Genomic DNA, 13,159 nt, shown 5'->3' with positions numbered 1-13,159 from the left:
TGGTCTTTAATCTTTTGAGCTCTATATATAACAAATGTCCTTTGTCCAATGAAAAACTTGCAAAGATAATCACCCATTCTATCAGTTATCTCTTCAATTTCACCTATAATTTTTAACAGAAATACTCTTCAGGTTTAGCACTAAACGATCTCCAGTCTTTTAGCTTTAAATTATTATGAGTGTGTGTGTGTGTGTGTGTGTGTGTGTGTGTGTGTGTGTGTGTGTGTGTGTGTTACTGGGGGTTGAATTCAGGGTCTTGTCACTTGAAAGGCAAGTGCTCTACCAATATAGTTATGCCCTCAATTTTTGTGATTTTGATTATTCATAAAAAGAAAAGAGCTGGGAACATGGCTTAGTGGTAGATTTCTTGCCTAGCATGCATGAAGCCCTGGGTTCAACTCCAGTACCACACAAACAGAAAAGGCCAGAATTAGTACTGTGGCTCAAGTGTAGAGCACTTGCCTTGTGCACAGAGGCTCCGGTTCAGTGCCTACACCCTGAGTTCAAAACCCACAACTAACCAAAAAATAAAAAAAAGTAGAAATGGCTTTATATTTTTAACAATGTTATTAGTCTTGGAATGGGAACACTGGAGAAGTGGGTTGTTTTGTTTTGTTTTTTTGTCGGTTATGGGGCTTGAACTCTGGACTTGCGCACTGTCCCTGTGCTCTTCAGCTCAAGGCAAGCGTTCTACTCTTGAGCTATAGCACCGCTTCCAGTTTTCTAGTGGTTTATTGGAGATAAGAGTCTCACGGATGTTCCTGCCCGGGCTGGCTTTGAACGGTGATCCTCAGATCTCATCCTCCTGAATAGCTAGGATTACAGGCCTGAGCCACCGACGCCTGGCTTTTAAGTCATTCTGCTAATCATGTCTAGAGTAATTGCTGAGGGTACAGTACAAGTACTAAATTTAAGAAAATGCAACCACTAGAAACAATCTTAAGGAATAAGTATAATTATTGTAAACTGGTTTAAAGAGATAAGAGCTGATTTATCCACACATCAGAAGTCTAGAGACAAGCAGTCATGGCTCATCTAGCAATTCACCTTTGACACTGGGGACTTGGACTCTTTTTTCTTATATTTCCATTAATGTATGGGCTTACAGTCTTAGGTAAAAAATCACTACTGTGTCTCCATCCATGTTCCAGAAAGAGTTTTAAAAGTGCTAAAGTTTTGTGGGGGTTTTCCCTCAGAAAGCTTTGTGTCTTTATCTTTTTATTTGTAATAAGATTTCTGCAATGTGGACAGTAAAGTAGGATAAGGGGAATAAAGAATGATGGTAGATACTATTACATATCGTCAACAAGGGCCTCTCTGATATGATATTTGAGCAGAGACCTGAAAGAAATAATTGATGAATAATCTTGTAAAATCTTGAGGAAATCATCCAAGAGAGAAAACAGCAAGTACAGAGGCCCTGAGAGGAAATATACTTGGTATGATTAATGAAAAGAAAGGAGCTAGCATTACTAGAGAAGTTAGGAAATATAATTATAGGGACAATAACATTCTGGGCTTATGGGTCCTAAGAAAAATTTTACTATAAGTGAAATGGAATGTCTGCAGAGTTGTAAGCAGAGAGTAGCATGGTCCAGTTTGTGGTTGAAGCCACAAACTGTGAAAGCAAGATTATCTTAGGTTTGTATCTTAGCTCTTTGCTTACTTGCTCTGTGATCTAGGCAAATATATATATATATAGAGAGAGAGAGAGAGATGTATGTATGTATGTATGTATGTATAGCATGGCTATGTATTCAGAGCAGGAAAAAATAACATTTTACGAGGGCACTTGAAATTGGATGTTAAAAGCCCTTACTTAGTAAATACTTGTTAACCAGTGTTCGTCATATTCTCAGTTAACTATCTTCCTGTTTAGGCCACAGTGCTGTGGATATCACCAAGGTAGCTAGAAGACACCGGATGTCTCCTTTTCCTCTGACATCTATGGACAAAGCCTTTATTACAGTCCTGGAGATGACGCCGGTGCTTGGGACAGAAATCATCAATTACCGAGGTACTATATATTTTACCTGTTATCCTTTCTTTTCTTCATTTTCTAAGTAAGATTCATACAACATAAAGGTACAGTTTTATTGAATGAGAAAGATGATTTGCTATTGTCATAACAAGTAAATACTTTTGGGGATTTTTCTTCTCAATTATATCAACCTTAGCAGTACAGAATATAGCACGGACAAAATTCCTTTTCAATTAAAAAAATGAGGAAAAAGAGCAGTTTTATATTCAAAATAGCAATACTCTAGCCTGAAATGAGTAACATTTTCTTACTCACCACTAAGGGAGGGAATGATAGCTGAGTCTATCTGATGACTTTCTGCCAGAAGTGAGCAGTAACTGTTTTGTAACCACACTGACCTGGTATAGAAAACCTACAGACAGTTCCTGATTTACAATGGTTCCACATAAAATGTTTCAACTTGCTAAATATCATTACTTGATTATTGTTAAATTTCTTTAAAAATAGTTCACCTATCATAGGAGTAAATTAATTATCCCTATTGTCTTTTAACAGTTTTCTTTAACATTTGTCCTAAGAAAAATCAAACTTAAGTCACATTTAAAAGGGATTTGGGAATGGCCATTTCATTTTTCCTGCAGGAGAAAAATGCTGTCAGATGTATTCTCTTTTCCTTTGATGGGTATTTCCTCTTCATTTGTTCATCAGAGCAGTTGTCACTCGTAAGTAAGCAAACTCTTCATGGATGGTTAACTTCTTTCTCAAGTGTTTCCACCGTGATTATGAAAAATAATAATGAGGTTTGAATTCAACCTTTGAATTGGATAAACTCAATTTTTAATGCAACAGAGAACACATAAGCACTTTAATTACTTCAAAAACATCATATAGAAAACATGCCAGGCACTGGTGGCTTATGCATATAATCCTAGCTACTCAGGAGGCTGAGATCTGAGGTTTGAAACCAGCCTAAGCAGAAAAGTCCATGAGACCCTTATCTCCAATTAACCACCAGAAAACTGGAAATAGTGCTGTGGCTCAAAGTGGTAGAACACTAGCCTTCAGAAAAAGAGTTCAGGGACAGCACACAGGCCCTGAGTTCAAGCCCAACAACTGACAAAAAAATAAAAATAAAAAGCATAATTCAATTTGTTCAACAAATGTTGGTTAAGCATCTACTAAGATAGTTACTGCATTAAGACATATTTTTTATAATAAAACAGCTGCCTATGAATCATAGTCAGTGCCAAGAAATGTAACTAAACAATATTCTCATCTCCTTTACTGGCTCTTTCTCAGACTTGCCTTATTTGTCAGTTCCTTGAATTAGGCTTTATTTAGGGTTTTCCACTATGCCTATTTTCATATCTTGTATGTGCACTGTACATGGCCTTTTGCATGTTAGTGGTTTCTAATACCGCTTACCAATTATTGAGTGATTTTAAAATCTATGAAATTGTCCAGACTTTGTAAGAGCTAAAAAAATCATATGTTGTGTAAATTACATATCTGATGCCAATAAATTTAACATGAGAAATACTAAGCTTTCTCAACTTCTACAATACCTGTTTATTCTACATCCTCTTGAACCTATCTCTCGATCTCCATCCCAACTACTATTGTTTTTGTTTAGGTCTTTGGAATTTACTTCCTGGATTATTATATGTGCTCCAATTAACATCTTCCCAATCAATTATCTGATTAGATGTCAAAGTAATCTGTTCAGATGCAAATTTGTTATTAACACTCCTACTACAATTCTTCAGAACAGTGAAGGTGAGCATAGCCCAAGATAAAACCAAACTCCTTGACATAATCCTTTTTATACTTTCTTCTCTTACTCTTTTACCATCAAAACTTTCTTCTCCACAAACCTGATGTGCTGTGTTTCTTACCTCTAAGACTTAGATTATGTTGATAACCATACCTCTAAACATTTTGGTTATGCTTGAGGCTTTATCTTATTTCTCTGACTAATTAATAAATTCTTAAGATGAATCTTAAGAGCCTCTTCTCTATGAGGACTTCCCTTGTGTCTGCTATCTTTTCCTAACTGATTTAACTATCTTTTCCCTCATGTTCATATGCTTTATAATAACACAGACTGGCATTTGTTTGTGACGTATCGTGCATTGAAAAGTAGAGTGCTGGGCTGGGAAGGTGGCTCAGTGGTAGAGTACTTGCCTTGCATGCATGAGGCCCTGCGTTTGATTCTTCAGTACCACATCAGCAGAAAAAGCCAGAAGTGGTGCTGTGGCTAAAGTGGTAGAGCACTAGCCTTGTGATGAAATGCTGAGGGACAGCACCCAGGCCCAGAGTTCAGGCCCCACAACCAACCAAAAAAAAAGAAAGAAAAGTAGAGTGCTGTAAGGGTGGGTCACTATGAATTGTCACAAGTTAAATATGACCTGCAATTCTCTTACTGAAAAAAGGAGTTCTCTCCAGAAGAAAAAAAGGTTAGAAACAAGTTATCACTGCATTTTTCAATGTTTTCTTTACTTGGACATGTGGCAAAAAGGGAGTAGAACTATCTATCCTCTTAGGGCTCTGCAAATAAGATCATGGTAGCAAAAGGAGAGACTAGATTCAAAATGAAGAAAGAGAGAGCATCAGGAAAGTAGTGATAGGACAGCTGAAAAGGACAAAGAAACAGAAAGATGGGGTAGAAAATAATTCACAGCTCCAACCCCAGCTCCTCACAAGGGAGAAGAGGCCAAAGACACAACCAAAAGGTAAGCTAAATGTCCCTGGCAGCAAACTGGTAATTCTAACCTCAGGATAAGCCCACACTTCTCACTTGCCTTTAAGACAGTGTATGGATTTGATGTGACTGTAACTATGCTTGAGTGGCAGGCTAACCTTGGAAAAGACAGACAATTTGTTACTCCCCTGTGATTGGATAGTTATAGCAAGATACATCTTAACAGAAAAAGCTGATTTTCATGACTGAGCTACTCTCAGGATATGAAAACAAGGAGGAAAGGAATATACAAGTAATAATGGAAGAAGTTATATTTTCTTTAAAAGGCGCTGTGATGGCTAGGGGCATATGTTTTACTTAAAAGGGCCTCATGCTTTCTAGGAGCAGTGTTTTTCCTTTAGTTACTTTTTTTTTTTTTAGATAGGGTTTGAAGTTTTTGCCTAAGCTGTCCAGTACTGTGATCATCTTATTTACACCTCCTGCATAGCTAGGATTACAGACATGTGCCCAACTTTTCAAATGGTTGAGATGTACACTCACAGACTTTTTGCTCAGGATAACTTCACACTATGATCTTCTTGAGTAGCTAGAATTGCAGATATAAGCTACTTCAAAAGACAGTAGTTTTCTTTTGTCTTTGGTCTACCCTTTCACATATCTGCTATTTTTAACCTCTGTTTCCAAGTGAGACTTTTAAGGACCAAATACTCTGTTGACATAAACAGCTTTCTTTTGGCTTCTTCAGAGCGGGATAACTGGTGTTATGATTTGGATATATAGTACAGTGAGGGAGAGAGGAGGGGAGAAAGAGAGAGAGAGAGAGAGAGAGAGAGAGAGAGAGAGAGAGGCAGGCTATGTGTTGAGGGGTTAGTCCAGCTAGGAGCTATTTGGGGAGGTGCTGGAAACTTTACCTGGTACAGTATAGTTGAAGGAAGTAAGCCACTGTGTCCTTGGGGCTATACCTTGACCTCTTCCTGTTCCCTATTTGTACCATCAGATAAATAACTTTCTTCCTCCTTGCCCCTCTGCCATAATCTTTCACCAAATAACAAACCAGAAATAATTTGTCTGGCTGACCATGGACTGAAACCTCTAAAACTATGAGCTGAAATAAATATTTCTTCCTTTTATTCTCTCAGCTATTTTGTCATAGCTATTTAAAACTAACACACCAGACATAGTGAATGATATTTGTATGACTACCATTTATGATTCATTGTTATTACTGATAAATGTAATGACATGAATAAATTACACCTTCATACTTGGTATAGCACTAGCAAGTATAAAACAAACAATATTCTGGCATTATTCCCTGAAATTGCCCTTTTCTTTCAGTTAACAATGAAAAAATTACAAAGTGCCAAAAGAAAAGATTCTAGTGTCTTGGGAACTTTGTCTTAGACTACAATCACTAGCTTTCTTGTTCAAAATTACATGATTATGGCTGGCAATTTGGCTTAGTGGTAGAGTGCTTGCCTAGTATGCATGAAGCCCTGGATTCAATTCCTCAGTACCACATAAACAGAAAAAGCCAGAAGTGGTGCTGTGGCTCAAGTGGTAGAGTACTAGCCTTGAGTAAAAAAATGCTCAGGGACAGTACCCAGACCCTGAGTTCAAGCCCCAGGACTAGCAAAAAAAAAAAAAAAAATTACATGATTAACAACTTCAGCATCTCTGACTTGGATTTCTTTTTTTTTTTTTTTTCCTGCAGAAAGCTTCAACAGGTCTAGCTGAGGAAACTGAGCTTTCCTATTGAACTGAATTGGAAAGGATGAAACATCTCTTTTAGCATACTGACCACATCACGAACACATGTTCCTATTTCTGACTTCTAGCTTGCTAGCTGCCTAAATATTGACAGTTATCTGTAGCAGAGATTCTCCTCTCCTGATTTCATTCAAACTGTCCTCACTAAGGTGGTTTACAAATCATGCTAGGAGTTCATTAACTCCTCCTCATTGTTCAGTAGCTAAGGAAGCAGAGAATAAGGAAGAAGAGAGCAAGATTTACTTGAAAGCATTTTACCATCAGATACTCCTTACCTTGCTCTGCCTTTTACCAGCTGAGGGACTAAAAGTTACCTTTTACTAATTATGTAACTGAACAAATTACATATATCCTCATTACATCTCTAACATATGTATATCTCATATTCTATTTCTGCATCTTAGTACATCATTAAATTTATACTTCTGTCTACATTTCTTTAACCAACTTTTTTACAGTAGTCCATTGTAATCCATAGAAAATATGTTTTAAGGACCCTCCAAAGGGTGCTGCTGATAATACTGAACCCAGTATTATATAGGCCCTTCAGTATTACCACATAGTACCAGAGGTTTATGTGTTATGCCTGATGTCTCCTTTGCCTTAGTACTTTTACTTTGGGGTTAATATTAAGAAAATGAGTGTTACTTGAGTACTAGCATTGCATTGCCTTTGTAGTTAATCTGGTAGTTAATCTGATTTGCCAAAGTATCTGTCAGATGATTAATGGGCTGGTAGTGCATATAGTGTGGATACTCTAGAAAAAGGTATGATTTGTGTCATGGGACAGAATAAAGTAGTGTATTTCTTCATGCTACTCACAACGGTACACAATTTTAAACTTTTCAATTGTTTATTACTAGACGTCAGCCCATAGTTGTTTGGGGGATAATTGAAACAATGAAGAAAAACTAGAAATAATAAAGGACTAATGACTGGGCACCAGTCGTTCACACCTATAATCCTAGCTACTCAGGAAGCTGAGATCTGAGGATTGTGGTTCAAAGCCAGCCCAGGCAAGAAACTCCATGAAACTCTTATCCCCAATAAACCACTCAGAAAACCAGAAGTAGCGCTGTGGCTCAAGTGGTAGAGCGCTTGCTTTGAGCTGAAGAGCTGAAGGACAGCACCCAGGCCCAGAGTTCAAGCCCCATGACTGACAAAAAAAAAAAAAAGGACTCCTGTATATGTGTTTGTGAACTCTGTATGTGTGTGTGTACACACGTATGTGTATAATATCATACCTATAAATAAGTGTGAACTTCTTTATATTCAAAAATTGTATTTCCATAATGGATCAAGAAAATGTGGTGTGGGCGGGGGGGGGGGGGGGGAATGAGTGTAATGGAATTCAATGCCATCAGAAAGAATGACACTGCCCCATTTGTTAGGAAATGGAAAGACTTGGAAAAAAATTATATTAAGCGAAGTAAGCCAGACCTAAAGAAACAAAGGTCTCATGGTTTCCCTTATTTGCAATAACTAGTATACGTCTAGGAGAATCTTACCAGACAAGCAGAAGAGGTCAAAAGCTATGTATATATGACCATATAAGATGATGCTAAGCAAAATGAACCCCAAGATAAGGGACACAAAAGTTTTTTTTCTTGGTCGCTGTCATCTTTAATATACTATATGATTTCTTGTTTCTTTTGTATGTTCTTGTCCCATGGTATTATTCTGGTGCCCTGCATCTTTTATATACTTTTTTCTAATTTGAGGAGGAGAAGTGAAATAACAAAATGCTGAAACAAGAATGTTGGCCCATTGTAACAATGAGACATACAAGACACTATGTTGAAAATGAACCTTACAACTTTGGGGGGTGGAGTTGGGGAGGTGGGGAGGGAAGGAATAGGAGGGGAAAAACAAAGGAGGCGGGTAACAATGCTTGATAGGAAATGTACACATTACCTTACTCATGTACTGTAACCCCTCTGTACAGTATTTTTACAATTTTAAAAAATTGTATTTCCAATAAATGCTCTGTAATAGGTACCTCAGGTTGTTTTCCCCTCACTATGGTGAATACCATAACTGTACTTTTACCCCCTTATATAAAGAGGGTTTTTAAGTGAATTAATTTATTTGGATATGAATCCAAAGCCTAATTATACTGCATCACAACTAGGTAGACTCCCTTCAATGTATACCTTTATGTATATGTGTGTGTAATATATATATATATAACATATATATATATAGTACACATACATATATCCTCTTTTTAAACAAAAAACATTATAAATTTATCTTACTTTAACCAAATTTGATGGAACTTAGTTCACATTTAAAATAATGAGGGGAAGTTGTTTGTAGTGGCCCAGAGCTGTCATCCCAGGACTTAGGAGGCAAGGCAGGGAGATTGTGAGTTCAAGGCCAGTCTGAGCTATATATGAAGTTGAAGCCAGCCTATGCTACATAGCAAGACCCTGTCTCAGAAAAGTAAATGTAACTGAATTAATTTTTCAATAAGCTTTTTAAAGTTGATGCACACAGCTTTTATTGAATATATCTATGCTTATAGAAATGAACCACTGGTGCTCACGTTTACAATCATAGTTATTCAAGAAGCTGAGACCTGGAGGATCATGGTTCAAAACTAGCCCAGGCAGAAAAGTCTATCAGACTTTATCTCCAATTAACCAGCAAAATAGCAGAGCTTGGAGGCATGTCTCAAGTGATAGATCAGTACTAGCAATGAGCAAGAAAAGTGAGTATGTAAGACTCTGAGTTCGAGCCCCTGGTACTAGCATACACACATACAATATACAGTCTTTAAAAATGTTACTTACTTTTTCCATTCTTTGTAAGTACCTTTTATGTTTTCAAATTTTCAATATACATGTATCATTTAATATAGTATATTTAACAATCTTTTCATATTTCTTTTGAAGTGCCATAATTTCTATTAATTGAGTTGGTTTCAGAGCATAAACAATAAAGCATTTTGCATTTAAAATGGAAAGAAAACAAATTATTTAAGAAGAAATAGCATCAGAATCCCTTCTTCCTGCAATTATGGGAATTCCCAAAAAGAGATCTCTCCTTTTTTTTAATAATCACAGTAATATCCTAACAAGATCAATCAGTGTGGGAGAAGTTGGGAAATTTTTAGAGTACCAGACTTCATGACCCAAAATTATAAAAGTTATAAGAATTAAGTGCACATTGAAACATGGGACAATTTACAGGACAGCTATTTAAGAGATTATCATTTAAAAAGTACAGATTGAAGTTACAGAATGACCATTTTGACTTTTTTGTTTGTTTATACCAAATCCTGACAGGAAAATTCTCATCTTGGACTTAGTATGACACTCATTCATCAGTGACACTCATTTGACCTGAGTATTGCAATTAATTAATTAATTTTATTAGTTGATCATTAAACACTAAAACGAACAATGACAATTTAAGCATTTTCTAGGACTTTAAAAACATTTTAGAGGGCTAGGAATGTGGCTTAGTGATACAGTGCTTGCCGAGCATGCATGAAGCCCTGGGTTCAATTCCTTAGTCCACATAAATAGAAAAAGCCAGAAGTGGCGCTGCACCTCAAGTGGTAGAGTGCTACCCTTGAGCAAAAGGAGCTCAGGGACAGTGCCCAGATCCAGAGTTCAAGCCCCAGGACTGGCAAAAAAAAAAAAAAAGATATTTTTTAACTGTTTTGCCTTAATATTCCACACACTAAAATGATGATATGTTGCAATGTCTCCCACTATTATTGAGCAGTCATTCTAAGTCCAGAAATATTTGTTAAATAAACTTGAGAGTCCCAATATTTGTTGTTGTTGTTGTTGTTGTTGTTTTGGGTCCGGTTGTGGGGCCTGAACTCTGGGCCTGGGCGCTGTCCCTCAGCAATTCAGCTCAAGGCTAACGCTCTACCACTTGAGCCACAGCACCACTTCTGGCTTTTTTTCTTTTTGCTTATGTGGTGCTGGGGAATCGAACCCAGGGCCTCATGCATGCAAGGCAAGCGATCTACCACTAAGCCACCTTCCCAGATCCTGAGCCCCAATATTTGGTGCATATATGTTAACAACTTTTATTTCTTCTTGATAGATTGTTCCACTTTTAATATGAAGTGACCTTTATCTTTCTTGACTAGTTTTTTTTTTTTTAAGCCTGTTTTTATCTTACATAAGTACAGCTATTCCTGCCTGTCTTCAGGGTCCATTTGCTTAGAAAATCTTTTTTTCATCCTTCGTCCTCAGCCTGTATTTGTCTTTGTCAATAATACGTGTTTCTTTTAGGCAAGAAATGGTTGGATCTTGCTTTTTTTAATCCAGTTTGCTGTTTTATGTCTTTTGATGAAAGGGTTGAAACCATTAATTTTCAGTGTTAATATTGGAAGGTATGTCATATTTCCTATCCTTTTGTTGCTTTATGAAATTTACTTGTTTCCTATTCCTCCTTTACTAACTTATTCAGTTAGTGAGATTTATTCTGTCCTGTATTGTTCTGTTTTCATTTGTCGTATGTGTGTAGGATTTCTTCAAATATCTTCTGCAGTGCTGATTTAATGGTCATGAGATCATTTAGCTGCTGTTTATGAATGGAAGGTTTTTATTTTTCTATTGATTATGTGTCCAGCTAACACTGACTAGATAAAGAAAATGCAGTACATATATATCATGGAATATTATACAGCCATAAAAAAACAAGTTTGACAAGAAGTGTACTTATTACCTTATTTATACAACTATAACCCTTCTAGAGGTACATCACCTTGACAACAAATGTGTGTGTGTGTGTGTATACAGAAAAATGAAATGGTTTTTAGGAAAGAGGATGGAACTAGCAACTGTAACCCCTCTGGAGGTACATTACCTTGATAATAAACACACACACGCACACACCAACACCTCTCAGGAGGCTGAGATCTGAGGATTGTGGTTCAAAGCCAGCCTGTGCAAGAAAGTCCTCGAGACTCTTATCTCCAATAAACCACTAGAAAACCGGAAGTGGTGCTGTGGCTCAAGCGGTAAAGCGCTCACCTTTAGCTGAAGAGTGCAAGGACAGCACCCAAGCTCAGAGTTCAAGCCCCACGGCCGACAAAAAATAAATAAGTAAATAAATGCACGCACACATACACATACACACACACACATATAAAGAAAAATCAAGTGATTTTTAGGAAAGAGGATGGAACTAGAGAACATCATGTGGGGGAAGCAATGGGAAGTGGGAAGGGAAAGAGGATGGATAATATTGAAATGCATTGTTTATTTGTGTAAGGATGATAAGGAATCACACTGAAAACTGATGAACAATGAGTGGGGAGGGAAGACATATAAAGAGAGGTTAATCTTATTAAGTTATAGTATATTTATGTGTGCAATACCATGGTGAAACTTCCTTGTACAGTTAATATATTAAAAAAGAAAAAAAGTGAATTATAGGAAAATGAAATAAGCTCTATACTGGCACAGGTACCAGCAAGTGGGGAGTAATTAAGAGTGTGAATTAGGGTAAATGTTGAAATTGTTTTAAGAGAGGGGGAGAATTGAGGAAGAATGATATAATGGGTGTGTGTGTATGCATGTGTAGATATGTCACAATGAAACCCCCTTATACAAGTAATATATACTAATAAAAATCTTTCTTTAAAGTATATGTAACACAAATTGAGGAATGTCTACAAATAATCGAGCTTAAAACAAGAGAGATCTCTGCCAGACAAAAATAATATGAAAACTTTTAAATTATAGATAGATAGAGAGATAGATAGATAGATAGATAGATAGATAGATAGATAGATAGATAGATAGATAGATAGATAGATAGATGATGGCCATTTAGTGCTATGCAGACTAGTGTCTTTCACTGCCAAGAGCTTCTCAGCTTCTCTTACTAACTGAATACCAGCCTCTGACATCAGAAACAAGGCTCCCCACTCATTTCCATAAAGGCAATGATCTTAAAGGTGCTAAAGCAGAGTTCTCAGGCTGTGACATACTGTTAACATTTGTGTCATATTCTCATGTGATCTCATTCTACTACTGCTGTGCCACAGATGGAGTTGTTTTCAAGAGGTTCATGACTAAGGATAGTGCATGTGTGCACATGTGTGCATGCATGAATGAGTATGTACCCATTGCTAAGATTAAGTCATGCTACCAGCCATGTGTGATCTCATTTGAAATGCTATAATATACTGAAGTGTCCAGAATTCATTTAGTATTGGAAAGGAAATGTATGGTTACTAAAAAAAAAAATCTGTTGATAGAAAATGCCCTGAGATCAGTTGTTGGACAACACAACACTTTTTAAAAAAATGCTGTACAGAGGGGTTACAGTTACACGGGTAAGGTAATAAGTACATTTCTTGTTGAGCATTGTTACCCCCTCCTTTCCTACTTTGTTTTTCGTCTACTATCCCTTCCCTCCCCCAACACAACACTTTTTTCAACCATTACAACTTGGTTTTTATAAAGTCAAAAGTTTGTATATTTTAAAGTTTGAAGAGTAGGTAAGTCGTTTGTTACCTAAAAAATCTGTGAAATCAACTTTCTTTGAAGGAAAAAATATGCTTTTAAGTGTTCTGTGGAAGCCATTATTTTTTATTGTATTGGTTTGATTTTCTCAGAATAAAAATCATAATTCTAATATTCAGAAAATTTAAAGCAAATACATTTTTTAATTTTCAAATAAATCATTTTTGTCTTTTTATTGGTATGTAAATATTAATATAGTAAAGATTA

General features: G+C 36.5%; 1 protein-coding gene across 2 annotated transcripts in view; it reads left to right on the top strand.

Annotated features, from left to right (window-relative positions):
- Gphn (gephyrin) overlaps positions 1-13,159 on the top strand; it is a 392,152-nt gene that overhangs the window by 300,294 nt on the left and 78,699 nt on the right. For both annotated transcript variants that reach the window (XM_042691808.1, XM_042691809.1), the window contains one exon: positions 1,880-2,017. In XM_042691808.1, coding sequence (XP_042547742.1) covers positions 1,880-2,017 — 138 coding nt within the window. The remainder of the gene's footprint in view (positions 1-1,879; positions 2,018-13,159) is intronic.

Source organism: Dipodomys spectabilis, unplaced genomic scaffold (assembly GCF_019054845.1).
Source record: "Dipodomys spectabilis isolate Male_0828 unplaced genomic scaffold, ASM1905484v1 ptg000146l, whole genome shotgun sequence".
NCBI lineage: Eukaryota > Metazoa > Chordata > Mammalia > Rodentia > Heteromyidae > Dipodomys > Dipodomys spectabilis.
The sequence above is the reverse complement of the archived record's forward strand: the minus strand, read 5'-3'. Positions and strand labels throughout refer to the sequence as shown.